We start from the raw sequence: 27,252 nt of genomic DNA on the forward strand, positions 1-27,252 counted from the left end.
TTTTTTTACCCCCAGGCTGGGGGAGAAGAGGAGGAGTGTGAGGAGAGCTGTGTTTGTGGCCTGCCTTTTTTGGGCCGGAGTTGGGCCCCACTAGAAGCCCTGTACACTGTGGTTCGCTATCGCATTTTTTTAAAAGATAATTTTATTTATTTATCTTTGGCTGTGCTGGGTCTTCGTTGCCGTGTGGGCTTTTCTCTCGTTGCGGCGAGAGGGGCCCCTCTCTAGCTGCAGCGTGTGGGCTTCTCATTGCGGTGACTTCTCCTGTTGCAGGTAGCACGGGCTCTAGGGCGCGGGGGCTTCAGTAGTGGTGGCTCCTGGGCCCGAGAGCACAGTCTCAATAGTTGTGGCGCACAGGCTTAGTTACTCTGGGTGTGTGGGATCTTCCCGGTTCAGGGACGGAACCTGTGTCTCCTGCACTGGCAGACGAATTCTTTACCACTGAGCCACCCAACCTGGGGATCGAACCCATGCCTCTTGCGTCTCCTCCACTGCAGGCGAATTCTTTACCATGGAGCCACCGAGGAAATCCAAGGGAAGCCCTGTGATCCCATTTTGCAGTGGAGGAGGTGCTGGAACTAAGGGTTAAGTCCAGGCTGACAGCAGTGCTCCACCCCTGTAACCTTACCCCTGCAGAAATTTGGTGAATGTATTAAGAATAGTCCTTTTCACCAGCTTGCTAACTTTGCCCCGACACCCAAACTTTAAAATGAGGTTTGGGGCTGACTCTCTTCGTTTCTTCTTTGCACTGTCTGGCAGGTATAATTCCTGATTAGGAAGGGGACATCATTGTCTACTGATGGCACCTGGGTGTCGGGGGATCTCAGAATGGTACAAAGGAGCGCTCCATCTTCCTCCCTTCAGGTTGCCCTCGCAGTGCCCTTCTCATCTGGAGTATAGCTGTCTCTCGTTTCACCACGTCTCCATCTTTCCAGGATCCTCCCTCTTTGATGCACTTTGTCTGCCGTCCCCAGTCCTGCTCACTGAATTTCAGCATTCCCGATGATCGGTGGCTCTGGCGGTTGGGAGCCCGTGGATTTGGGGTGTTCACAGACGTGTCTGCTTTCTCTCTGCAGCTGGCAGTGAATGTTTCCACCTGCAGGAGGCAGGATTTTCTTTTTCTTGTGTGTCCTCCTTCAGCCTGTGGCTTCTGACTCTGCCTGCAGTGGCTGTGTTGTCTGACTCATCCTCCCCAGGGCAGCAAGGCCGGCTCTGGGAGCAGCTGTGAGCCTGGGGGCTTAGCCAGAGCCGCAGGGGCTTCATTGTACAGCAGACAGGCCTTCTCTTCTGCATCCCAAGTGGCCCTCCCTCACCAAGAGCCACCTCTCAGCACCCCTTCCTGGCATGGGCGTCAGTACAGACCCCCACCCCAGTGTGCACTTTCCACTGCTACTTGTCTGCAGGCCCAGAGGTTGGGAAGAGAAGACAAGGATGCCAGCCAGTCCAGCCAAGAGGAGCTGCAGAGCAAGCAGTCTGGAGGCTCGGAGAGGTACCGTGTGTGGGAGGTGGCCCTTGGGGACTTTGGGATGCCGTGGACTTGGGGCCAGAATTCCTGCCTTTGGTCTGCGTGTCTCAGTGTGCTCCTGTCTGAAGGCAGGTGATGAACTGACTGGATGGCCTTGCAGAGTTTGTGTGTGTATGCGCGTCACGCAAACCAAGACAGAAGTGGGAGGTACTGCTGCAGCGTTTGGTGGGACTTTGTGCCCACAGCACCGTTGTGGGGCCAGGGCTCTGTCCTCTTCACCCGATTGGGTCAACCTCGTGTGTCCTTGGTCATGGGTCAGGGCTGGATAGTCTGCTAGAGGTCTGGGGGACCACGCTAGAGGATCGGTGCTGCAGCTCAGAGCTCTGAGCCACGCCTCGCCACACCAGAAATGGCTGCAGCTGTGTCTGTGTGTGTATATGTGTCTGTGTGTGTATGTCTGTGTGATTGAGAGACAGGGGCTTCCAGCTTCTCAGGCCTGGGCCCATGAAAGAGAAGGGTTGCCACCCTGGCAGGGGAAGGGGGTGGTCATTCTACTTTTTGAACCTTTAAAAGCTATCAGCATTTTTACTTCCTCAAAGCTACAGCTTCATGCATTTTCTATAGAGTGATCATTTGAGGCTGGCTTCTATCTTTCTCCCTCTTTCTGCTCAATTCTTCCATCACTTCGCCAACTCCCAGACCCCAGAGATGGGGATAGATACACCTGTGAGTGTGCCCAGATGTCACTCCTGGGCCACGCAAATGCAGCCCATGACCTGGGAGGGTGAGTCCAGTCCAGGCAGAGGGCGAGCTCAGTAGAGAGCTTCTCTGTCCTGCTTTTCTGGCTGTGTTGCCCTCCATGGAGGTGGGGCCAGGACTGGGGTCCAGCCCGGAGGAGGCATGGACCTGGGTCCACGTACTCCACTCTGCAGTTCTGCTGCTGTCTGAGTGGAGGCAATGACTCTGCTCTCTGCTCAGGTTATCTCCCCCTCTTTTGCGTGAGGAGCGGCTCCAGAGTCTCCTTCACAGCCAGGCCACCGACGAAGGGCCTCCACAGGCCCCAGAGGGGCAGCCTGAGTGGAAGGAGGCAGCGGAGCCTGAGGAGGGCTCTCTGGGCAGCCCCCCACCCTCTGTTTCCCTGCAGAGGTAAGGTCCGGCCGGAAGCCTCCCAGGGTTGGGGGGCAGTGGGTCTGGAGAGGTGGGGAGAGCAGGGGGCGGGTTTGCAGCCTAAGCAGCAGCAATGCAGGTCTCTGGTTAGTGCTTCATATGAACTGAGGAAATCTGCCTCTTCCTAGTCTGCAGCCTGCAGCTACAGTCGGGGTGCACAGGCTGGTTAGGGGAGCTTAGAAACTCTGGCACAAGGAAGTGTCTCTTCTGAGCCAGCCACCCCCTGGCAGGGGCTAGGGCAGAGTCTGCTGTCACCCGGGCTGGGCCGTTCCGGCCGGGGTGTGGCCATGTCTCCTGGTCCCCACCTGCCAGCTCCCTTCTTCCCCATGATCATCCCACCGCTGGTCATTCAGCAAGCCCTGGGGGTGGAGGGAGCCCTGCTAGTGCTGGGCCCCAGGTCAGGGAGGTGCAGTGCCCCGGGCTTCCCCCAGGAAGAGAAAGACGCCGGCCTTAGAGCTCACCTGGCTGAAATGAGTCACTGGGGAGGCAGAGCAGCAGCACCCACGCAGCCCCTGCTGTGTGGGGAGGTGGGGAGCGGAGCTGAGACCCGAGGCCTGAGATGGCACATGTTGCTGGGGCTGCCTCCTCCCTTGTCCCCATCAGAGCTCTTGGGCCCCAAGCGGGGTACACCTGGAGCCTCTCACCTTCCTCTGGCTTTAACGCAGTTCCTTCCTTGTTGTTGTCAAGGGAGGCGCTCCCAAGCCCACCTGCTGCCCACGAGAGGGGCCAAGAATGGCGTCCCCAGGCCGAGGGGCCGGGCCCTGGGCAGGAAGAGCCCAAGGAGAAGGTGGCGGTCAGCCCCACCCCGCCAGGCTCTCCAGAGGTGTAAGGGCCAGTTTCCATGTCTGTCCCTGTCCTCCGTTGTGTGGATTGCTTTAGTGTCCATCCCGTCTTGGGTGGTGGGGAGAGGGTGCTCTGGCCCTGGCTCAAGGAGTGGAGTGGGGGGAAAGTGAGTGTACCCTTGGTTCTATGTGCAGCCTTGACCCCTAAGCAGCCCCCAGGGCCCCCCTCGTCAACACCTAGGGTATGAGGCTGGAAGCGAGGGGGCAGAGTACCTTCTGGGTCCTTAGCAGAAACCTGGTCAACCGCGTTTTCTGCTCTGTCAAGCCCTGTTTTCCTTTAAAAAATTATTAAGGTATTTATGTACCTGGTTGTATGTACACGTGAATTGTACAAGTCAGTGAATGTTTATATACATATGTGCCATGTCACAGGCTTCCCTGGTGGCTCAAGACAGTAAATAATCTGCCTACAATGCAGGAGACCTGGGTTCCACCCCTGGGTCAGGCAGATCCCCTGGGGAGGAGAACGGCTACCCACTCCCGTATCCTTGCCTGTAAATTCCATGGACAGAGGAGCCTGGTGGGCTTCAGTCCATGGGTTGCAAAGAGCCGGACGTGACTGAGTGACTAACACTTTTCACACACCATATCATAACCTCGCAGATCTTTGAGAACATTTCCACCCCTCCTGTAAGCTTCCTTGGGCTCCTTTCCTCTTAGTCCACCTGCCCCAGGTCACCACTCTTCTGGCTTGTCGCATAGATTCATTTTTCCTGTTCCCAACTTCATTTGAATGGAATTATCCACTACACAATATAGCTCTTTTGTGCCTGGGTTCACAGCGCACCTACATTGTTAACACTTCTAAAACTTAGAAACCTTTTAGCTCTTCTCCCCCCTCACCTCTTTTACAGATGAGGAAACTGAGGTTCAGAGGGGCAAAGGGATTTGCCCAAGGTCACATTGCTAGTTGATTGCAGAATTAGATCTAGATTCTAGTCTCTGGAGCCCTTGACTTCTGTCTCCTGGTCTGCAGCCACTGTGTCTTTTCCCTGCGTGGTGTCAGGGTTTCAGGGTGATACAGGTTTTCCTGCTTGTGAGCTGAGCAGTACAGAAGGATTAAGAGTCTTCAGGATTGGGGCTGATTGTTGAGCAGAGACAGGTTCACGCACTGATTACTCACAGCAAGTGTCACCAAGGGCTGGAGGGACCCAGGAACGCATGCTCTCCTGTAGCGCTGTGTGGTACTGAAGGAGTGATGTAGGGGAGGGACCCTTGGTGGCTGTGGACAGCCGGATCAGGGTGCTTATGATGAGGACAGCAGGTGACCGGGCTTCAGAAACAGGACCCTCTGGGCAGAGGTCAGGGGTCAGAGGGCGTTTTCCCAGGGCTTCTGGGAGAGAAGTTGGGCAGTGAGGCTCCTCCTGGCCACCCAGGCTGACAAGCCCTCCTCTCTGTGTGTCTCCTCCCGTCCCTGCGAGGCTGTCCCCGCTGGGCCGGCCTCTCCTTGACCCCACAGTTTCAGTTCACATGGTGCTCTTAGGAGATGTCTTCTGCTCCTTTCCTGGACTCTTCTCAGGCTCTAGAACTTCCTTGCTGTTGACCTTTACAGCTGCCTTAGGAATGGATTTGTTCTCTGGGTTTCGCGGGGGAGTGACTCTGTGCCTCATTTGTATCCATGGAATTTTAATTTGCAGAGGTGACTGAGTGACAACACCGAGAGGCCGATGCCACTGAAAGAAGAATTTATTCCTTATATTTCCAGAGAGAAGAGGGCATGCCATGCCAGGCGGAGCCACGTGGGGAAGGACCAGAGCTGGTCAGGAGGGGAAAGAAGCGAGAAGGAAGAGCATGACCCGGAGTTGTTATTGGGGTTTTCGTGGGATGCAATGGGTGAGGCGGGGTGAGTACTCAAGCGAGTGTGTGTGGGGGGGTGCAGTTTGGATAATTTTCGACGGCTTTGGGCTCTGGGCATGGTCTCTGGTTGCCTGGGGCCCGGCCCTGGGTGATCTAGGGCATGAGAAATAGATTAGGAGATGGTAGGGTGGGTTTGCTTAGGAAAGACATATTCCCTTTACTGTCTATAAGGATTGCCTGGTCCGGGGAGGGGCACCCTCTCCTTGACCAGCCAACTTCTTCACATATTGTAACACTGTAAAATATAGAGAATAAAAAACATGATTAGGAGGGTCTGTCACCTGCACGGATGTTGTCAAGCTGAATCAGGAGGAGTTAGGAGCACAGGGAGGTCAGAGTGCAGGCAGGTCCAGCAAGCAGCCAGTGCTGTGTGTGCTGTATGGCTGGAAGGCCTGGGTCTGGGAAATAAGCGTATCCTTCCCTCTGTCTTCCCAGCATCCTTCTTGAGGTATTTGTAGAGAGAGAAGGCAAATGTATTAAAACCACCACGCTGAAGAAAGACACTTGCAGACTTAGAGAATGAACTTATGGTTGTGGGGAAGGGATAGTTAAGAGAGTTTGGGATGGACAGGTACATGCTGCTATATTTACAATGGATAACCAACAAGGACCTACTGTATAGCACATGAAACTCTGCTCAGTGTTATGTGGCAGCCTGGATGGGAGGGGAGTTTAGGGGAGTATGGCTGAGTCTTTTTGCTATCCACCTGAAACTGTCACAGCACTGTTAATTGATTACCAATATAAAATGGGCTTCCCTTGTGGCTCAGACGGTGAAGAATCTGCCTGCAATGCAGGAGACCTGGGTTTGATCCCTGGGTCAGGAAGATCCTCTGGAGAAGGGAATGGCTACCCACTCCAGTATTCTTGCCTGGAGAATAGAAGAACCTGGTCGGCACAGTCTATGGGGTTGCAAAGAGTCAGACACAATTGAGGCGCTAACTAACACTTCAGTGTAAAATAAAAGGTAAAAAAAAAAAAAAAACCACTGGGTTGAAAATTAGTGGAGACAGAATCCCTGATAGTGATCTGAGTTTTAGTGGTGGCACGGCCATGTCAGGACTGTGGGTACCACAGCCCTCTTCCCTCTCCTCCCTCCTTGCCTGTCCCTCCTCGCTTTCCCTCATATAGGTCTCAGAGTAACTCGGCCGGCAGCCTGAAGCATGTTCTGCTGAGCCTCGTCTAGGCCACTCGCTGTTGGAAACTGGGTCTCACTGATGGTGATACCTGAGGAGTGGCCTAGAAATCAGACCTGCCTCTTCCCCTGGAGGCTTTGACCTCCCAGGCGTGTCATAGATCTTTCAGGCTCACTGTTGACTGCGTTGGACCTAAGCTGGGAGTTTGGGATACTCAGTCTTGAAAACGGACACGGTGAAGAGGCCCGCTGAAAAGCAGCCCCGATCTGCCTGCATGCCAGGCGTGCAGGCAGGCTCAGCGGTGCGTGCAGCCTGGGTGCGTGCTGTCACGCCGGCTGGTGCTGCATCTCTCCGCAGCATCGGTCCCTAGGGCCCCACATAGCTCTGCAGCCCACAGGGAGACATTAAAAGGTACCATCTCAGGGAAAAAAAGATGTTTTCAGCTCAGGTTGGAAATGAGTTGGAGGGTTGATGAGGCGGAGAGCTGCGGCGGTGGCAGGGTTGGGAGGAGGCTCTTTGCCAGGCAGGATTCTCAGAGGAGGTGGTGGCTACATCTTACATCTGCATCAGTCTGGGCTGCATCAGGGGACTGAGAGAAAGCAGGAATTGGAAGGAGGGAGATGGGCTTGGGAGCGGAAGGGGGCTGAAGACAGAGGTCAGGACCGTTTCTGGTTTGAGTCACGATTTTAGGAAGGATCTTAATGGTATTTCAGACACTTTGGTAGCCTTTTGTCTGTTTCCTCAGTCTCTGGCCTCAAGGGAAGGGAATTCCAGAGCCCTCATTTCCTTCTGCTTTGCTAGTCTGATCCCACCCGCCGCCTTCCATCTGCTGCAGAGCGGGGGCTGAGGGCGGAGGGGGTTCTGCATCCCCTGCAGGCTGGCTCCCCTTCTCGGACTCTGGCACCACCCCTCCTTGATTCACCCCCCGCCTGCATGCTGCTGTGGTCCACTCGGCCATGGGGCCAGGCCTGCCACAGGCTGAGCATCGCAGGAGAAGGTGGTGCTTGGGTGGCCAGACCAATGTCTAATGTAAGATTTAAGGACCTGGGCCTGCACACGCATCCTTGGCTTTAGGAAAGCCACTCTGGGAAGCAAAATACTTTATCCCATTTATGTTTCCATTGCTTAAAATGTTCTTGGGGTTTCTCTTTGGCTATTTCCTTCAAGAGCCAAAATATGCTCAACAGAACAGCCTTCATGACTTTGTAGACATCTCTTTGACCAATCCCATTGTTCTTATCTAACCACCTGCCTTTTGCATCCCAGTTAGAATTCCTTTTACCCATTTCCACATGGTGAGTTCACTCTAAGCAGATAAAGTTGTGGCACTGTTGAGGAGATACAGAGTCTGGCATTTCAGATGTGCCCCTGCTACTCTGGCTTAGGGAAGGCTCTCCTGCCTGGCTCCCTTGGCATTGTGGAAAGAGGTTGCGCATTCCTGGGCCTCCAAGGACTATTCTGGGCCCCAGGGCTAGGAGACATGCTGCTGCTTCTCCTGCCGGCTCATAAGCATTGACCTCTGTTCAGTTTTGAGAGTCAGGGAGTAGCCTCTGGGGACTTCCCAAACAGCCGGCATGAGCCTCAAGTAATAGGGAGATCCCTGGTAGGAGACGGAACCAGGGCCATGAAACCCACTCGGGAGGAGTCCATGAGGGACAGAAGTTTGCCCTCTTCTCTTGCCGCCAGCTCCTGAGCCATGTCTCGGGGTGTTCACTCGGGCCACAACCTACCCAGTCCCCTGAGGGCCTCCTATGTGTCACCCCGCTCCTTAGACACTCAGGCCCTCCCTCACACAGCCACAGTGGGGCTTATTGTATAGAGCAGGGGTCTCCAACCTCCAGGATCTAATGCCCGAGGACCTGAGCCAGAGCTGATACAGTAATAATAGAAATAAAGTGCACAGTAAATGTAAAGCATGTGAATCATCCCCAGACCATCCGCGCACCCCTGGTTTGTGGAAAAACTGTCTTGCATGAAACCAGTTCCTGGTGCCAAAAAGGTTGGGGGCCGCTGCTGTGGAACAGATGCTGCCCCTGTGTTCGAGAGGGTAGCCTTGCTGCTCGCCCTCGGGCGACCTGACGTGCACGTGTGACTCCTGACCAGGGGCCCTCCGTTAGGGCTCCATGTGGGGTGTTCAGTATCTGTATAAACCCTGGTGCCAGAAGGTGGGTGAGCAGTAAACTGAGTGAAACACTGCTCCTGCCCTTGGCAGGCGATCTGCAGAGCCCGCAGCTCCCCGGGAGCAGCTCTCAGAGGCCGCGCTGGAGGCCACGGACGAGGCGGTGACCCGAGAACTCGAGCAAGAACAGACACGGCTCCTGGAGTCCAAACAAGAGAAGATGCAGCGGCTGCGGGAGAAGCTGTGTCGGGAGGAGGAGGCGGAGGCCCTGCAACTTCACCAGCAGAAAGAGAAGGCGCTCAGGTCCTGCCGCCGGGCCCAGTCACCCTGGCTGCCCCTCCAGGATGACTCCTCTGTGGCCCGGGTGGAGGAGGGGTGGGCTCCGTGGCCAAGACCCGTGCCTTTCCTCTCTTGGGAAGGGACTTGAGAGGCATGATAGTAATGGGGATGGCCGGTATTTTTTGAGAGATTACTCTGATCCACGTGCTTTGTGTCTGCTAATTCGTTGAGTCCTTGGGAATGGCCCTTATGAGTTTCTGTCATCAAGTCTGTTTTGTGGAATTTATAATATAGATGAGGGAGCTGAGGCACAGAAAGGTTAAGTAGCTTGTCCAAGGTGTGGAGCCTCATAAACAGCAGAGCCTGGATTAACAGTCTGGGCAGTTTGTCTCCAGAGCCTGTTTCTTTTTTTTTTTTAAACACTATTCTTTATTTTTTTACTTTGGCTGCACCATGCAGCATGTGATAGGGTGTGAGGTGCTCTTACCCAGGACCCAGAAGTTTCTGTTTGGGTTCCTACTCTTTAAGTACATGACAGGCAGGCCCTCAACAAATGCAGCACATAGGCTTAGGCTGGGCCTGTGTGTGTAGGATTGTGTGCTTCTGTGCTGGAGTTATGGTTTTTATAGGAAAAGGCAGGTGAGGGCTGGCATGATGGCTCCACAGTAAAGCATCACCAGGGGTCCTTTGATCCTTCTGTCATCTTCAGCGCTGAGTTTTACTCTCAGGCTCTCTTTACAGTCCAGTGTAGCTGCTGGATTTCCAGCCATCGTATCTGTGTTCCAGGCAGGAAGTATAGGGGCACCTTCTAGCTCATTCAGTCCCTTCAAAGGCACTTTGATGGGAACTTTACCCAATAATTTCTGTTTATATCTCACTGGCCACTCCTGCTTGCAAAGGGTGCAAAGTTGACTGAGGAATGTAGTCCTTTAGCTGGTCTCTGGGCCTGAGAAAATAAAATTAGGGTTCTTTTAGTAAAGAAAAGTGGGAGAATGGATATTGAGAGGGTAATAAACCATCTCTGTCACAGTCCCAGGTTGGGGAAAGTGCTACAAAAAGACGTTAATATGTTTCACTTACTTGGCAGTTAAACTAAAGGTTAAATCTTCTGTCCTCTTGGACAGAAGATCCCAAAGTGCTGTAGACTTACTATTTTTATATCATACATGGCAAAGACTATATAAAATATTTATGGTTAATTTAGAGAAACTAAGAGAAAACCAGCACCCAACTGCCCAGAGGTTTGGGGACAGTCTCCCTCATTAGCCCAACACAGGCTCTGCTGACCAGGGTTCATCCTATGTCAGCCCTCCTGGATCCCCCTGCCAGAGAGCATCCCAAAGAATAGATGGTCCCAGGCATCCTCCTCTTCCAGCTGCCTGGAACTTGGGGTAGGGGGCCTCCCAAACAGAGTGCAACTCAGCTTACCTTGAGAGGCAGTGCCTAGGAAGAAATCCTGGTGATGTCTCCCTACCAGGCTCCTCTCTCTCCCTGGCCACCCTGGGCTGTGCTGACAGCTTCCTGTCCCTTCCCGAACCCCCAACTTCAGAGGGGCCTCCCAGAGCCCTCCTAAGTTGTAGTGAAAACCAGCCTGTTGAAAGTATCTGATTCAGGGCCTGAAACACGATAGTTGCTCAATAAAAGCTGGTTCTTGGTTGTATTTTCAACTAAAATCAGTACAGCGTTTGTGGTCTTGACTAAGTGATTTCTCTGTGGGCAGTGCCTTGCCTGGCTCTCTTCAAAGTAGTTTGTCATGAGAACCCTGTTTCTATTTATACATGACCCTTTCTGAGAGGTAGGGTCTCCTCTCTGCTGGGAAATTACCACTTGGTAGAAATTTCTGGAAGCCACAACTGACCTTGTAGCAAATATTTCTTGAATGAGAAGGCAGGCAGGCGGGCTGATGCTTAAGTTTCTTTAGTTACAAAACAAAGAGACTGAGTTTAGTTGTAAGATGAAGAGAGGAGAGCATTGTAAAATGCAGGACTTAACTGCTAAAGACCCTTCCATTCTGTGGTGATATGTGTAAAATTTAGCCTTGGGACAAAGAGGAAGGGTTTCTGGGGGAATCTAGCAGGAAGAATCTTTAAATTTTCTGTCATTACGGAAGAAAGCAGTGGTGTTGATAGCTGAAAATAGAAAATGATCCAAAGTCTTTTCTGGCTCTGGAATTCACTGCAGAAGCTTTTCCGAGAGATTGTCTTCTGAATCATGTTTTTCTCAGGCTTTGAACTCCCTGAGTGCGCAGCACTGGTCATATGACAGCCCCTGGTCACGTGGGGGCCGCGAGGGTTGTCTGCTTGGGATGAGATGGTCACCATCTCGGTCTGTGAATAAGGGGCCCCTTACAGATAACTTGCTTGTAGTTTGGGCCTGGGTGATACTGCCCAAATTCAACCAGCATTCATGGAGTCCCTACTTCCACTTCTGTTACTGTGCTTGGCACTTGGGAGATAGCAGATTTTAAGACAAGATTGCTTCTCTGGAGACGCTCCCACACTTGTAAGGAAAACACACATACAGAGGCTGAATTATGGTGTGATGTTACGCGTGGCAGAGAGTGGCATGGATGAGAAAGGTCCTCATATAAAGCGTGATGGGAGCTGAGAGCGGCATGGATAAGAAAGGTCCTCATATAAAGCGTGATGGGAGCTGAGAGCGGCATGGATAAGAAAGGTCCTCATATAAAGCGTGATGGGAGCTGAAAGGGGATTGGTGAGCTTGGAGAGAGTTGGGAAGGCTTCTCTGAGAGAAGGGAATTGGGTGTTGAACACGGAACATGGGTTCGTCAGGTAGGAAAGGGGATTCTCGATGGGAGAGCTGGCTTGAACAAAGGCCAGGAGGCAGGGAGGAGTGTGGTGGGGTTTGGAGGTGCTGGCTCATGTGATGTGGCCAGAGCTGGGTTGGGGTCAGACTGGATCCAACCTTGAGTAAATGCCCTCCCACCTGGTTGCAGAGGAGACCCTTTTGCAGAAATGCTATTTTGGGATCATGGAGCTCATGATCTGCTTCCTGTGGCAAAGGGCAGGTGGAGTTCATAGCCCCTCTCGCCCTGGGAGGTATTAAAGGCAGCAGGACCCAGAAGCTGAGGTTAGGCTTGTTCTTAAGACATAGGAAGCTTCACAAGCAGGCTCCAGGCTTTTGGAGGCTGAGAGCCAGGGGTTAGGTGTAGAAAGGGGAAGGCCTGTGGTCCCGCCAGCAAACTTGCCTTTGCTTTGCAGTTCCCTGAAGGAGCAGCTGCAGAGAGCCACCGAGGAGGAGGAGACCCAGATGAGAGAGCAGGAGCGCCAGAGGCTGTCCTGGCTCCGCGCCCAGGTGCAGTCCAGCTCAGAGGCCGATGAGGACCAAATCAGGTGAGTGTGGACTGTGGGCGGCCTGGCCTCCCCGGAGGCTCGCCCCTCTCGGCACCCCCTCCCCGCACCCCGATCAACACAAGTGCCCAGACCCACCCCTACCTCCTTTTCTGCCCAGGGCCGAGCAAGAGGCTTCCCTGCAGAGGCTGCGAGAAGAGCTGGAGTCTCTGCAGAAGGCCGAGAGGGCCAGCTTGGAAGAGAGAAGCAGGCAGACCCTGGAGCAGCTCAGGGAAGAGATGGAGGCTTCGGAGAAGAGAGAGCAGGCTGCCCTGAAGGTGGAGAAGGAGAGGGCCTTGCAGCAGCTGAGGGAGCAGCTGGAAGGGGAGAGGAGAGAAGTGAGTGCCCCCCTTCACCCCCATGTGTCCCTGGGGAGGGCTGGCTGCTGAGGAAGAACAAGAGCCAGCCTTGGCGCCCAGGGGAGCCGGCAGCACAGGGGTCTGCGAGGAAGGGCGTGGAGATGTTGGGCCGGCCGTCTGGGCCCATGTGGAGCCTGCTCGACTCAGAGCAGGTGCTGCCCTGGTCTCCACGGTGGGGTCCAGAGGCCCCCTCCAGGGCCTGTTGGGAGTTGTCAGCAGCAGAGAAGTTTGAAGGCAAAGGACCCGGGGGTTTGGGAAGACTCCATGACTGAAAGAACTGAAACCAGACCAGAGGTCTTGAGACGAAGGCGCAGTGTCCCCGTCCTTGTCCCTGAGAGCAGCTGTGATGATCTCTCGTCTCTCTCCTTCCCTCCCCTGCCTCAGAGCAAGAGGCTGGCTCACTCAGGGGAGTTTGTTCTCCTTTATCCTTACTCCCTGTCCCTCCCATCCAGTGGTCTGTCTCTAGGTAAGAGGCAGAAGTAGGTGTTTTGTTTTGGTGTTTTGTTTTGGTTCTGGGTGGAGTGTCAGTTCCCAGACCAAGGGGACCTACGGGGGAGGTCACTGCGCTGCACGTGCTCAGGAAGAAGGTGCTGAGCCGCCAGGCCTCCTGGCCCGTATTCACAGGCAGGAGTGTGGCCTGTGTACGGTGGTTTGGCCCAGAGGCCCGAGGGTGGAAGGGCCATGACCGAGCCTCACTGAAAGTTTCCCTCCACACTGGCCTCCATGGCTTGCAGGCTTGAGGGACAGCTGTTTTGGAGGAATACAGACGCGCCTGTGGTTCCCCTTGGCTCCTTAGCTCGAGGGGCCTTGGGGATGGTCTCTCTGGCTCTTCCTCTCCCCAGAGTCAGAGCCCGGCCAGCCTGCCCTGGTCCTCACAGGCCCTGTGTTGCACCCCAGGCGGCAGCAGCGCTGGAGAGGGAGCACAGAGAGGAGCTGGAGCGGCTCTCCTCCTCACTGGAGGCCAAGCACAGGGAGGTGAGAGGTGGCAGCCCTGCCTGACAGGCAGAGCCTGGTGTGCTGGGCCCCGGGCTCTGAGCCTTCATGGCTGGCTGGTCGGCAGAACTCCACCCCAACCCCGGCCCTGCCACTAGCTTCCCTCTCCTGCAACCCCGGGGGATGGGGGCTGGGTCCCTGGGAAGCGAGTCGCCCGCGGCCTCTGTAGGGCCCTCTGAGGGTCACACTCCCCGGTGCGGGCGCCTCCTCAGGTGGTCTCCAGCCTCCAGAAGAAGATGCAGGAAGCTCACCAGAAAGAGGAGGCCCAGTTGCAGGAGAGCCTTGGGCGGGCGGAGCAGCGAGCCCATCACAGGGTGTACCAGGTGCTGGAGTACGAACAGGAGGTGAGTGCCGGTCTGCTCCTTTCGCCCTGGGGGCCCGGCGACTTGGACGGCCGGCCAAGCCGTCCTGGCCCGAAGGGCCTCTGCTTTGCCTTGGACGGCTCGGCTGGGGCTCAGTTTTTATGCCTTAGTTCCCTGGAGGCCAAGTCCTTCTCCACCCCGTGCCCTGTACGTGAGTGGAGCAGCTGGGTGTGGCCGCGTGTGTATGTAGGGACGCTGGGGGAGGTGGGCGCGTGTTGCACACGTGTGTGAGTCCTTCAAGTGCCTCAGCCCTGCATGTCGCATCCCTGCCTCCTGCCCGGCAGCTCAGTGGCCTCCTGAGAGAGAAGCGCCAGGAGGTGGAGTGGGAGCACGAGCGGAAGATGGACAGGATGAAGGAGGAGCACCAGCAGGTGGTGGCTGAGGCCAGGCAGCAGTACGAGGCCGAGGTGACTGGGCCGCAGCCCCTGGCGCACGTGTGTGTGTGCGCGCACACACGCAAACTCACTCCCACCCCTTGGGGTCCTTCCCAGATGTCCGCAGGGCCTTGGAAGGAGTCAGGGGTGGTGGGAAGCGTCCTTCCCGGGCCCCCAGCAGTGGTGAAATCCAGTTTTGCCTTTGTACTAGAGCATTGCGGGAGGGCTGCTCCTCCCCGCCGCCAGGCTGCACTTTGCTCTCCTGTTTATAACAGCCGAGGTGTACTGAGCCTGTACCGTGTGCCAGGTGCATCCTGAGCTCTTTGCGCATTAACCTCATTTAGTCTTCACAATACCCTTGGGTGGGGGCGTCTGTACTATCCTTCTCTCCATTTGAAAAAGAGGAAACTGAGACTTGAGCATAAGCAACTCCCTTAAGCCTCCCTGGCTGATAAGTAAAGGAGCTAGGATTCAAGCCAAGACTATCTGACTCCAGAGCCTTCGATTTTTAACCACCAACCCTGTGCCTCCAGGCCTACAGAAATTCCAGGACTCCCGGAAATAGATTGCCAAGAGCCAACCAATATGTAGATATTACATACCCATCTTCAGCCTCTGGCTTGGAGGGGAAAGTTCAGTGACTAAGTGGACCCAGTGGCACGCTCACGTTGGGGTGAACGACTGCGAGGGCTGGTGGCTGACTTTAGCCCAGAGCTGGAGGCTTCACCTCCAGAAACTTGAACCAGTATCCCAGACTCTGCACCAGGGCAGAAATAGTGGCCCAGAGGAAAATGTAGTTGACTCCTTTTCTAAACCAGTTCTGCCCTTGTTGAAAAATAGTGACATTTTAGTAATGACCCCTTCCCTTAAGGAAGGAAGGCTGTGTGTGCGAGGAGTGGTAGGAGAGGCAGGTGTCCACACCAGGGATTTCTCAGGACATCTGTCCAGTGTTGTTTCAGCAGCAGACGGGGTGCAGGCTTTCTGGGGTTGAGACCACGTGGTCCTGGGCACTCTCTTCAGGAGCCGGCCTTAGAGGCCTGCTGGGGTCCCTGATCTTACTGACCTGAGGCGGCAGGGCAGGGGGTAGGGGGCGGCTCTGGTCAAAGGGTTGAGAAGGGCCGCGGTGGTTTCCCACCAACGGCCCCACCCTCTGTCAGGAGAGGAAGCAGCGGGCTGAGCTCCTAGGGCACCTGACGGGAGAGCTGGAGCGCCTGCGCAGGGCCCATGAGCGAGAGCTGGAGACGGTGAGGCAGGAGCAGGACCGGCAGCTGGAGGACCTGCGGAGGCGGCACCGGGAGCAGGTGGGCGCCGGGCTGATGGTGCTTGGGGCCTGCCCTCCCCGACCCCTCCACCCAGGGTAGAAGAGTGCTGGGGGCCACCGCGGCGGCGGCGGCGGGGTGGAGCCTGCCGGCTTCAGGGGTGGGGGGTGGGGCCTGCCGGCTTCGGGGGTGGGGAGGTCTCTCGCTGGCCATCCCCAAGCCGGGGCATCCTTGCTCTTTTGTTTTCTGGGCCAAGGAGCACCCCAGGACTAGAAGCAGAGGTCAGTGCACCTCAGGCCTTGGGGTTGGTGTCTTTGCCTCTGCTCACCATTCCCCCTGAAATAAGTAAGGGGTGATGCTCTGCTGGGGGAGCCCAGCCCAGCTTGGAGCACATGGTGTGGGGCACGTGGTCGCGAACTCCTCCTGGCCCTCAGCTCGGGCCTGGGCACTGGCTGCACTCCCATCTTTCTCTCTACCTACACTCCGTGCAGGAAAGGAAGCTCCAAGATTTAGAGGTGGAACTTGAAACCAGAACCAAGGATGTCAAGGCCCGATTGGCTCAGCTGGATGTCCAGGTGCGGGAGTAGGGGCGGAGGACAGGCTCTCAGATACCCTTGACCCGGAAGTCCGCTCCCCCAGGAGAGGCCCGGAGTCAGCCAGATGGCCAGACCTTCTGTGCTCCGCAGAAGGAAGCGGCCAGAAAAGAGAAGCAGCAGCTCCTCGACGTGCAGAGGCAGGTCGTGCTGGAGAGCGAGGTTCGTCTGCTGCTTCTCCTGTCCTCCCTTGTTAGACTTCCTTCCTCCCCCAGCCCCTTCATTCCCCTGGGGAACGTACCAAACTCTGTTGGCTAGCACCCCACAGATAGCTTCTCTGTGGGAGACCAGCTCAGGCAACCCTGGGGGGCGGGGCCACGGAGGGGTGGGGCCTGGCCCAGCCTCTCCCCCAGTGCAACCCCGTTGTCTGCTCTGACTCCCCCATCGACTCCCTCCCACGTCTTCAGGTCCTTCTGTCTTTCCTTCTGCCTCCCAGGAAGCCACAGCCACTCATCAGCACCTGGAGGAGGCAAAGAAGGAGCACACGCACCTGCTGGAATCAAACCAGCAGCTCCGAAGAATCCTAGAGGAGCTTCAGGCCCGCAAGTTGGAGCTGGAGTCCCAGGTGGAGCTGCTGCAGGCCCAGAGTCAGAGGCTGCAGAAGCATGTCAGGTGGTCTGGCCCCCTGCGCTCCGCCACCCCTGTGCCTCCCGCCTGCCTTCTGACCTCTGCCACTTGGGGGCTCTGTCTCTTCGTGGCCCAATTAGCAGGCAGAGGTGGAGCCAGGCAGAGGGGCTGCGTTTTGTAGGGACTTGCGGGGGGCGTTAAGAGGCTGTGACTAGCCCGGGCCCCCCGGGTCTACTGTCCCTGCCCCAGCCCTGCCTCAGCATCTTCGGCAGGATTGAAAGGATGGAGGTGGCTCTGCCCCTTCCCTGCTAGGAGTCCTGAAAGGTGCTGCAAGGCCTGCTTCAGCATGTGACCCTGCCTCACCAACTCCCCCCACTCCCCAATTTCCCATCACAGCGACCTGGAGGTCCAAGCTCAGAAGAAGCAGGACTTGTTGAAAGAGCTGGAGGTAAAGGACAGTAACACTTCCCCACATTTGGAGCCCGACCTCCTCCTTGAGGACCTGAGGAGATCCCCCCGGACGGTGAGCTGCTCTTGGAAGGGTCAGGGTGGCTGGAGTTGGGCGGGGCTCTAGGAGGGGTTGAGGTCCAGGAGGGACGGGGCTTCAGCAGGGGGAAGTGGGTAGGAGGGGCCCCGGGGGGTGGGGCTCCAGGAAGGGTCCTGACTGTTCTGCCTAGGACTTTTTAGTCTCCTATTCTTATCATTCCTAGCCCTACTTCTCCATCAGTCAAATTATATATCTGTAAGTGGTGCTCGGTGGCTGGCAGAACCATCGTCTGGGCCCCTAGGAGGGACTTCAGGGTCCATTGAGCCTGTAGTTACCTGATGTTGTTATATTCAGTGGGTGTTTTCTACTGCGTGTGTCTTATGAACCAGACTAAAGAGGTATCCTTCTCTCTCTTCCCAGAGCAAGGAGACTGACCTATCCTTGGACAGGTGCGTTCCAATAACCTGTCCTGTTTTGGGTTGAGGATCCAGGAATGGTTGAGTGAGGACGTGCGTCAGGGCTGGGGACTGATCTGGGCCCATGGTCTCCAGTGGGGCTTGGTTTGAGGATAGGGGCTGGGGCCCTGAGGAGTCTTCTGTGACAAGCCAGGAAGGTGCCCAGGGTGATCACTGACACAGCACGCTGGCATGGACTGACCCTTGCATGAGGGTCAGGCTGATGGGAGAGTCTGGCCGTCTCTGGAGGCCTCAGGTGCGGCTCCTGTCAGGGTCGGGGTGGGAGGACTGGAGTGCACAGCGTGCGTGCCCCACGCCGTGGGTCTCGAGCAGCGGCGTCCCCACCCTCTCCTAGCCCTGCGGTCTGTGCTCAAGCTGGACATCTGCTGGGGCAGTGCTCGTGACCCACAGCAGGAGTCCACAGTGCGTGTGTCCCCGCTCCACCCCCTGCCCTGCCCTTCTGCAGCGCTCGGCACTACCTCTCTGCTGAAGGGGTGGCTCTCCGCAATGCCAAAGAGTTCCTCGTGCAACAGTCGCGCTCCATGCGGAGGCGGCAGACAGCTCTGAAGGCCGCCCAGCAGCACTGGCGCCAGGAGCTGGCCAGTGCTCAGGAGGCGGACAAAGACCCCCCAGGCACCAAGGCCCTGGAGGACGTGTGCAAGGACCTGGAGGAGGTCAGGAGCCCCGGGGGCACCCAGCCACGTTGGGGGTGGGGGGCCGGGGGCAGGAAGCTGGCCCTCCCTTTGGGCTCGCCCTCAGATCATGCCCAGGGCTCCCTGTGAGTGGTCAGGTAGGCGCAGGGTCATTGGACAAGTCTAGGGAGACCAGACAGGAGACGGAGGTTATGGATCACCACAAGGATGGAAGCTCCTTGCACTCACCTGGCAGTGCAGAATGCTCTCTCTGTTAGGAAGTCATTTGGGCCTCACAGTAACCAGAGACGACGTACAGGGTTGTAGTGGTGTTCCCATTTTCTAGAAGTTCCACATTGCTTGGCCATTCCATCACACTCAAGACTTTACTCATAAGTGAAAATCTTTTGAGCACACTCAGCATAAGCCGAATTCCCTGTTTTCCTTCTCTGAGACTCTAATTTGTAATGAAAAGGAGATGTCTTCATGGTTATTATTAGTGGGATCACACGCTTCTTTGCCATGTGAGGATCTTGGCAGAAGATTATGTCTGGTCTCTTAGAGTTCTAATGATGCTCAGAGCTGGTGAGGGATTGTGGGCCCTGTGGCCCCTAAGTCTGGCAGTGGGGCAGTAGAGGGTCAGAGGTCAGTACCTCTGGAAGGGCAGCCTTCCAGGGGCATCTGCATTCCACCCCCAGGGCCTGGAATTGCTCTGCTGAATCCCTGCTCTTGAGGATGGGGGTAGTAATGGTAGTTGGAACAGTGATGATAAGAATAACCATTTGTTTAATAGTAACTGTTTTGAGAATTTATTAGATGTAGGCATAGTGGAGGGCACGTATCATATGTTCTCTCTTCTAATCTTCAAGACCCTATGAAAAGTTTTTTTTTTTTTTTTTGGATGCATATCCAGAGTTCAGTAATTTAAGCTCACCCAGATCACCCAGCCAACAAACAGCAGAGTGGGGGGACTCCTGCATGTGCCTGTGTGGTTAGTCACCATCTTCCTCCTTCCCTTCCTCCCTGGCTGCAGGAGACCAGGCACCTGGATGAGATGAAGTCAGCCCTGTGGAAAGGCCACGACCTGCTGAAGAAGAAGGAGGAGAAGCTGCATCAGTTGGAGTCCTCTCTCCGGGAAGAGGTGCAGCCCAGCCTGGCCCCAGCCTCCCTCTTCTGTTCTGGGATTCGGTGGGGGGTCTTGGGTCCCATGTTGGGGCAGCTTAGGCCCAGGATTGGCAGTAGGCTTGGGGCTTCTGAGCTGCTGAAAGTGGCTGTGACTTCAGCTCTGACTGTCGAGCACATTTGGGGGTTTGGGTATCTGTGCTGAGACGTCCTGAGCAGACTTGGATCCTCTTGCTGAAGGTTCTCGGGAGAGGACTGGCCCTGCCCTGGTGCCCGAGGAGAGCTGGGCCTTGAGGGCCAGGAATAGAGGCTCCTCGGTTTTGCTACCCCTGGGCCTCATAGGCTTTCCTCTGGATGCCTGAGATGTGGGTGCAGAAGGAGCTGGAAAGACACCGTGGGGGTGTTTACCGGGGTGAGGGTGGGGGCCTGCCTGACCCTGGTGGTCTTACTGCCTATATCTCCAGTGGCTGAGTTCTCTCAGCCTCACTTGCAAGGCAGCCTGTGCCTCCCCCAGAACTTGGGACCCAAAGAGCCTACCCACCAAGTCCTCAGCTGTTACGAGAGCAGGAAGCACAGGGCAGGTGCCGTCCTCAACTGCTGCATCTTCCCACCAGGCTTCAGATGAGGACATGCTGAGAGGACCCCCGACCAAGAAGGTGGTGACTTTTGACCTCAGCGACCTGGAAGATGGGAGCAGTGACAGTTCTGACTCTTGCCCCCTGCCTCGCTGTGAGTGGGCGGGGGGGGATAGTGATGCAGCCCCTCCCCACAGCCCTGCAAGAGAGGGCCCCCCTGCCGTGCCGGTGTCCAGAGCAAGTGGTCAGCAAATGCCCTGGCAGAAGCGAGCTGGCTGGGTTTGCAGGGCCCAGAGGCTCCGGGGAGACCTTCTGAGCGCACAGGGGTCTCTCAGCAAGAGATGCGTCCCTCTTGGCCTTTTCTGGAGAGCCTTTCCCTATAGACGCTTTTGAAACACTGAAGCCATGGGGCTTTTGTTGAGAGGAACAGGGAAAGGGGTAGGAATGTGGGCCAGTAGGGTGCAGTACCTGCCAGGCCGTTCTCCACCCTCCGCCTCTTCCCTTTGCAGTCAACCTGACCCCAAGCCCCACCTTCCCCAACAAGATCCACTACCTGAGCAGCTCCCTGCAGAGCATCAGCAGCCAGCTCAACGGGGTGCTCGGTGTTGTGGGCAGCCTCAACGCCCAGCCGCCACCGCTCTTCACCTCCACGCCTGTGCCGCTCCCCACCCAGGCCTCCAGGAGCACCCTGGCTCCCCCCCACCCGTCCCTGACCCGAGGCTCAGCCTCGTCCCCAGCTCGGCCCACGTCTGCCCAGTGGACCTGGGACCCGGGGCTGGGCCCCAGGCTCTCTTCCTCTGCAGCTCAGACCGTGGACGACTTCCTGGTGGAGAAATGGCGCAAGTATTTTCCAAGTAAGCCTCCCTCTGGGCTGTGCACAATTCTGGCTCAGCCTCCCCGCCTCCCTCCTCGATGCCTGCCCCTCACGCCCAGCTTTGGCATGGCCCCCAGACTCTCAGGGTCCCTGGGAGGACCTTGCTGCTCTCCCTGTGGCTGGAGGCCCTCTGGGTCAAGGACGGGTTACCTGATGGGGCCTTTATGATGGATTCTAGAGCTCAGCTGAACCTGAGGAGGTCACTTGTCAGAGCTGTGATTGCTGCCATCTTGAGTGTTATATATTATGGGCCAGGCATTTTATATATGGTTTTTCACTGAGTCCTTATAATAACCCTCTGAGGTTATTCCACACTTTTATCCCCATTTTACAGATGGGGAAACAGACTCAGAGGTTAAGTAATATCCTCCATGGTACCACAGACTGGATTTTGACCCCATGTCTGTGACTCTGGGGTTTGTAGCTCTTTGGCTGTATGTGGCTTCCTCTGGTCTCATGGCCCTGCTGAGGAATGTGAAAATCCATAAAAACAGTTATTTGAAGGAAAAGCTTCTACGTTCTTGTCCCTACCGAAACTGAAAAGTAATTTCAGTTTTAGAAATAAGTAGGACAGTTCCTGGGTACTCTTTCTCTCACCCTCAGAAGCTTTTCCTGTTTTTGGTTTGGGAGGCGAGAAGGGTCTGGCTTGGCTAAACTGCTGCTCATTTCTGACTGCTTCCCTCATACTTTTCCAGCTGGCATCCCGTTCCTCAGCAGTGGCCCTGCCCCCTTGGAAAACAGGCTGGGCTATGTGTCTGCCAGGTAAGCCTCCCTGTGGGCTCAGGATGGAGCCACTCCGTTCAGCTGCAGCTCCCAGGGCAGGTGGGACCTGGTGACGGGACCAGAAGGCCCTGTCACATCACCCAGACGTTAGGCAGGTCCCCCAGGCCAGGAAGCCAGTGGGGGCAGGCTGGCCTTACCTGAGCCAGCCCCATGAGGAAGCTGCCCAATGGCACCCTGGGAAGAGATGGGATCTGGCCGTGGAGTGAGACCTTTGTCTCTGCCCTGAGCTGTTTGTCTGCTGCACACGGCTCCGTTCTTCCCCCAGACCTGCTGAGCAACATCTGGAGGGAGTGGGGGCTCCCTCTGGGGGAGACAGATGGGCAATTATTGAAACTTGTTATTAATTTCCCCTTCATCTTATTCCTTGCCAAATGTACCCCCCCCCTTGATGTGTCCCTGCAGGCCCCCAACCATAAACACAGCCCCTCTCACCCTTTAGCCAGCTTGGGAGCTGATGCTGGGAAGGTATTTGACTTGATAGAGAGGAAAGTGTTTGTTTGCTGATGAGATTGGCTGGGCACAGGCAGACGTGGGAGCCTTGAAGTCAGGCGCATTCATCCAGGATGGGGGCTCCACCCTCTTCCCTTTTGGAGATGGATGCTCCTCACCCCAGAGGGGCACTCTTGCTGTGCTCCTGCCTCCTCTCCCCTCCCTGCAGTGAGCAGCTCCGCCGCCTGCAGCATCCCTCTTCCCGAGTCCCGCAGGTGGGCACCTCCAACTTGCAGGACATGATCGCGGCTAACCGAAAGTGGCTAGAACATTACAAGAATGACCCCAAGTTGTATCCTTTTAGCTGCCTCCCAAACCCTGATCCCTTCCCGCTCTAACTGCCAGGGCAGGTGGGCCCTAGGCAGGGTGGGGGCGTCCCAGGAGGGTCCCGTCTGGCCCGTGACTCCTCCCCAACCATGCTCAGCTGACTGCAGAGTTCTCCTTCACCTTGTGGCCAGACCTCTCTTCTCCTCGGTGCCCAAGCCAGCGGCTGGTTCCAGCTTTCTGCAGCTGGACCTGGATGAGAACAACAGACTGAAAATCTATCACTACTGAGGCGCTGAGCCGGGGAGCAGCCTGGCCTCTTCTGCACCCAGACTGTGTGCCCTACTTGCTGCCTGCACGTTACTCCCCTGATAAAGCATCCTCCCAGCCCTGCTCTGTGCTGCTTGCCTCACTGGGAACTTAGAGGAGCCCCGGGGCACCAGGGGAAACGGATGGTGTCACCGGGAACAGTAAGCCACCCCTAGCCTGTAGCATCTCAGGCTGCCCTGTGTGACTTCTGCGTGAACCTGGCACCACTGATGTAGGGCAGCGGGGGCAGAGTTGGCGGTGGAGGAGCTCCTGCTTCAGAGGCCAGGGGCCTCCTTTGGAGTAGAGTCAGTCTGTTGGACCTGTGGGGCCCGCTTGGAGCTCCCAGGGTCACATATGTGGTCCCTCACTCCCCAGAACAAAGTCCCCCCGGCATGTTTGTACTCTGGGACCAGGGCCCACCTCTCTAATACCTCAGCCCTGTAGAGATCAAGCTTTTTTTTTTTTTAATGTCCCCTTTCCTGAGCACTCTGTCTCACCTTTTGACTTATCTCAGGATTGGGCCCAAAGCCCTGTGGGCGGTGGCTGGAGGCTGGCCCCAGAAGTTTTGCCAGCTGTCTTCTCTCTGCTCGTCCTGGGCTTTCCTCAGGGGCTTTCCTCAGGAGCACTTCCTTCCCCCTGTCCTGGGGCTCCTCCCCAGAGCATCCTAGCTACATTCTCAGGTCTCGGGCACCCAGCTTCCAGGAAGCCAGTGAGCCACGGGAAGAGACTGGGAGGGCTCACCATGGTTTCCTCTTCCTGGATCACCTCGGGTATATATGTGCGTTGTTTCCGTCTGTCTTTTCCACCTGTGCTGTCCCTGCCGCCCCTTCTCAGAGCCTGGAGACTTGTTCTGAAGGACGTGAGGGGCTGGGCCCATGCCTGCTGTCTAGCATAGCACCCTGCCACTCTTCCCACATCAGCAGGCTCCTTGAGGGGACATGCAGGCAGTGCTTAACATCTGCCCCATCGTTTAAATAAAATGCGCCCCCTTTTCTTGTCTTGAAAGTGGTGGGGGTTCCCCTGCCTCTCCAGTGCATAGAAACCACCTCTCCACCCCTCATTTCTTTGGATAAGGAACTGAGATCCCATTGGCTTGTTTACCCCCAGGTACTTTTTTGGCATCGGTCTACCACATAGGATGTCCATTTTTGTTCATTCTGTGTGCTTCGGGAATAGCTCATGTGCTGCAACCAACTTTGGTGACAATCCTGTGTTTTATACATCAATTAAATCTCTGCAGGTCCATTTGCTACACAGTAGCTGTGTGAATGTGCCTCCTTTTTGAAGGCCTTTGCTTCCTTCTGCTTAAGAATAAAGGGAAGGAAATGAACATTCACAGAACACCTAGGGCTCCCCTGGTGGCTCAGTGATAAAGAATCTGCCTGCCAGTGCAGGAGACACAGGTTGGATCCCTGGTCTAGGAAGATCCCACATGTGGAGCAGCTAAGCCTGTGAGCCACAGCTACCGAGCCTGTGCTCTAGAGCCCATGCCTTGCAACTAGAGAAAGCCCACCCGCAGCAACGAAGACCCAGCAAAGCCACGCATAAAATATTTTTCAAAAAGAATACCGCACTGTTGAATCTAATCACAACAAACCTATTATGTAGTTAGTTTCAGCTCCATTTCTGTGAGTGAGAAAACCAGGGCCTGAAGTCCTGGAGTTGAACTCCTGGAGTTTAAATGCCTGAAGCTCCCTACAAGCACGGAGCCTCACACCTCGTGGCTGTGTCCTCAGAGCACTCGGCCCTTTGGAGTAGTGCTGGGGGCACTTAGCCCCCAGCTGAGTTCTCCCTCATCATGCCCCAGCTCCACCTACCAGCCGGAGACTCACCATGCCACTTCCCAGGGGCTACTCGACCCTGTTTCTTCACGCAAAGGTGAGCTCTCTGAAGTTCTAAGCTGGCAAAGTCAGGTGGGTTTTTTTCCTGCTCCAGTGGTGTGAATAGCCTGTGTGGTCTTGGATTTATAGCAACAAAATTGCCAGAAGAACCAGCTGAGAAATTTGCATTTCATGGACTTGCAAAAGAAGACCAACGTAAAGACAAACATACAAAGGTACCTAGCCTTTTGAGTCTGAGCCGCTCTGAGGATGGGAAGGAGAAAGGTGCTGAGAGGAGCCTGCAGATGACTTGTTCAGCCCACTCGGATCTCACCGTGGAGGAGGTGGCCCAAAAGAGATTCCGGGAGAGGCCAGAAGTACAGTCGGTGCAGCAGAGGTGAGACCAGACCTCAGCAGTCCTGACTGGGGCTTCAGGAAAGAGGGTTTTAAAAAGGATATTTATTTTGAACAGCCTCTGCATTCACATGGCTTTGTATTTAACTGGTACAAAAGTCAGTTCATCCATGGGCCATCTTGAAGGTAACAAATATACCAGTTCTTTCTGGGGATTTTATACAAATAAAAAAAAAAAGGAAACTGTTCTGACTCACTTCCCTTTTACAGGTGAGATAAAGGTCATTCCTACTGTGGGGATCGGACAGTTTCCCAGAGCTCTTCTGTGATATGTTTATTTCCTCTTTTTCTTAAGGGAGACCCATTGGGCATGATTATAGCCCCTCTACCATGGAAGCTTCCACACAGAATGGCTGTATGGGGAGTGGGGAAATAACCCTGGCCTTAGGACACCTGGGTTTACTTTTCGCTCTGACATTTACAAGCTCTGTGACCTCAACAGGTCCTTTCTGGGCCCATGTCTTCCCTGGTCAAAAGCTTGAAGCCCGAATGCACAGTCCAGGGATGAAGCAGGGTGGCTGTCTCAGATTTGGTGACAGAGGTCTGCCCTGGGTGGGGAGCTGCCTCATCCAGTGGCCTAACACAGGGCTTGGATGGGGAGGGGTGCTGGCAGCTCTTGCTGCCTGTTCCTCCAGCAGCTTCTTTGGGGAAGGCAGGGAAGTGATGGTTTAAAAAAAATAGCACCTGCCCTCAGCAGTGTCGATGAGCTGGAACATCTCGTTCCTCCTTTCCTCCCGCATCTCCAGTCTTCCTCTCCTGCCTCCCTGATTGGCTTTGCCACCTCCAGCAGGTACATACAGAGGGCCCAGGGAAGGGCAGTGTAACGCCATTTTTCATCATGGAGGAGAGGGGCATCTGCTCTTGAGGGGTTCTGCTCAGGTTTAAATGCAGTGGAAGTGTGAATCAAAGGTTCACTTTATCCTCTCTGTGCCTTGAGTCTCATCTCTTTAAAATGGGGTTAATAGCAAAATCTAGCCAAACTGAACAAAACACTAAACAACCCAACTGAAAAATGGGCAGAAGACCTAAATAGACATTTCTACAAAGACAAACAGAGATGCTCATTATCACTAAGTATTACCAGAAATACAAATCTACATTGAGGTACCACCTCACATCAGTCAGAACGGCCATCACTAAAAAGTCTACAAATAACAAATGCTGGAGGGGATGTGGAGAAAAAGGAACCCTCCTACACTGTTGGTGGGAATGTAAACTGGTGCAGTCAGTATGGAAAATAGTATGGAGGTTCCTCAAAAAACTAAAAATAGAGTTGCTGTATGATCCAGCAATCCCCCTCCTGGGCATATATCCAGACAAAACTATAATTCAAAAAGATACACGCACCCTTATGTTCATAGCAGCCCTATTCACAATAGCCAAGAGATGGAAACAACCTAATATCCATCAACAGATGAATGGATAAAGAAGATGTGGTACATGTATACAATGTAATACTACTCAGCCATAAAAACAGTGAAATAATGCCATTTGCAGCAACATGAATATGTCTAGAGATTGTCATACTAAATGAAGTCAGTAAGAGAAAGACAAATACCATCTGATATCACTTATATGTAGAATCTAAAATATGACACAGATGAACTTACCTATGAAACAGACAGACTCAGATATAGAGAACAGATCTGTGGGATTGGGAGTTTGGGGTTACAGATGCAAATGAGTGTATATACGATGGATAAATAGCAGGGTCCTACTATATAGCACAGGGAACTATGTTCAATATTCTGTTTTAAACCATAACAGAAAAGAATTTGAGAAATATATAGCTCAGTCACTTTGCTGGATAGCAGAAATTACCATAACATTGTAAATCAACTATTAAAATTTAAAAATAAAAAAGATTTAAAAATAGGAGTATCTAGCCCATAAAATTGTTACGGGGATTAAAGAAGTTAATCCATGTAAAGTTCTCAGAACAGTGTTCAACACATAGTAAGGGGAATGATGGGTATTCCTGACTTTCCCCCATTCCCAATAGCAACTATCAACTATTCATGGATAAGGCACTGCTGAGAGAACCCTAGAACCTGGGAGCAAGGCTGAAGCACCCTCTGTACCACAAAGACCCAGGCATATTGCCTTAGAGGGGGTAAGAGGAACAGCTACACACTGACCACATTGCCTCTCCCCTGAGCTGGCACAGCCCCACACGGAGAGGTCTCCCCTGAGACTATGGTTCTTCCAGAGGGAAAGAGCCTGGGAGTGACATCCAGCACCCCCAGCATTGTGGATCAGTTCATGGGAGTCCTTGCTCTGGTTTCACCCCACTGGGATCACAGGAGACT

General features: G+C 54.8%; 1 protein-coding gene across 1 annotated transcript in view; it reads left to right on the forward strand.

The window, feature by feature from the left end:
* Positions 1 to 23,965, forward strand: part of CEP164 (centrosomal protein 164) — a 71,362-nt gene extending 47,397 nt beyond the window's left edge. Inside the window, 23 exon segments of the mRNA XM_061440429.1 lie at positions 1,401 to 1,486; positions 2,441 to 2,608; positions 3,317 to 3,454; positions 5,177 to 5,314; positions 8,677 to 8,886; positions 12,084 to 12,215; positions 12,334 to 12,550; positions 13,469 to 13,546; positions 13,777 to 13,908; positions 14,211 to 14,333; positions 15,458 to 15,601; positions 16,051 to 16,134; positions 16,246 to 16,314; positions 16,589 to 16,764; positions 17,116 to 17,242; positions 17,627 to 17,655; positions 18,128 to 18,335; positions 19,327 to 19,434; positions 20,030 to 20,144; positions 20,500 to 20,844; positions 21,560 to 21,626; positions 22,306 to 22,428; positions 22,595 to 23,965. Coding sequence (XP_061296413.1) covers positions 1,401 to 1,486; positions 2,441 to 2,608; positions 3,317 to 3,454; positions 5,177 to 5,314; positions 8,677 to 8,886; positions 12,084 to 12,215; positions 12,334 to 12,550; positions 13,469 to 13,546; positions 13,777 to 13,908; positions 14,211 to 14,333; positions 15,458 to 15,601; positions 16,051 to 16,134; positions 16,246 to 16,314; positions 16,589 to 16,764; positions 17,116 to 17,242; positions 17,627 to 17,655; positions 18,128 to 18,335; positions 19,327 to 19,434; positions 20,030 to 20,144; positions 20,500 to 20,844; positions 21,560 to 21,626; positions 22,306 to 22,428; positions 22,595 to 22,691 — 3,114 coding nt within the window. The 3' untranslated portion in view covers positions 22,692 to 23,965.
* Positions 23,966 to 27,252: the final 3,287 nt, after the last annotated feature.

Source organism: Bos javanicus, chromosome 15 (assembly GCF_032452875.1).
Source record: "Bos javanicus breed banteng chromosome 15, ARS-OSU_banteng_1.0, whole genome shotgun sequence".
Lineage (NCBI taxonomy): Eukaryota > Metazoa > Chordata > Mammalia > Artiodactyla > Bovidae > Bos > Bos javanicus.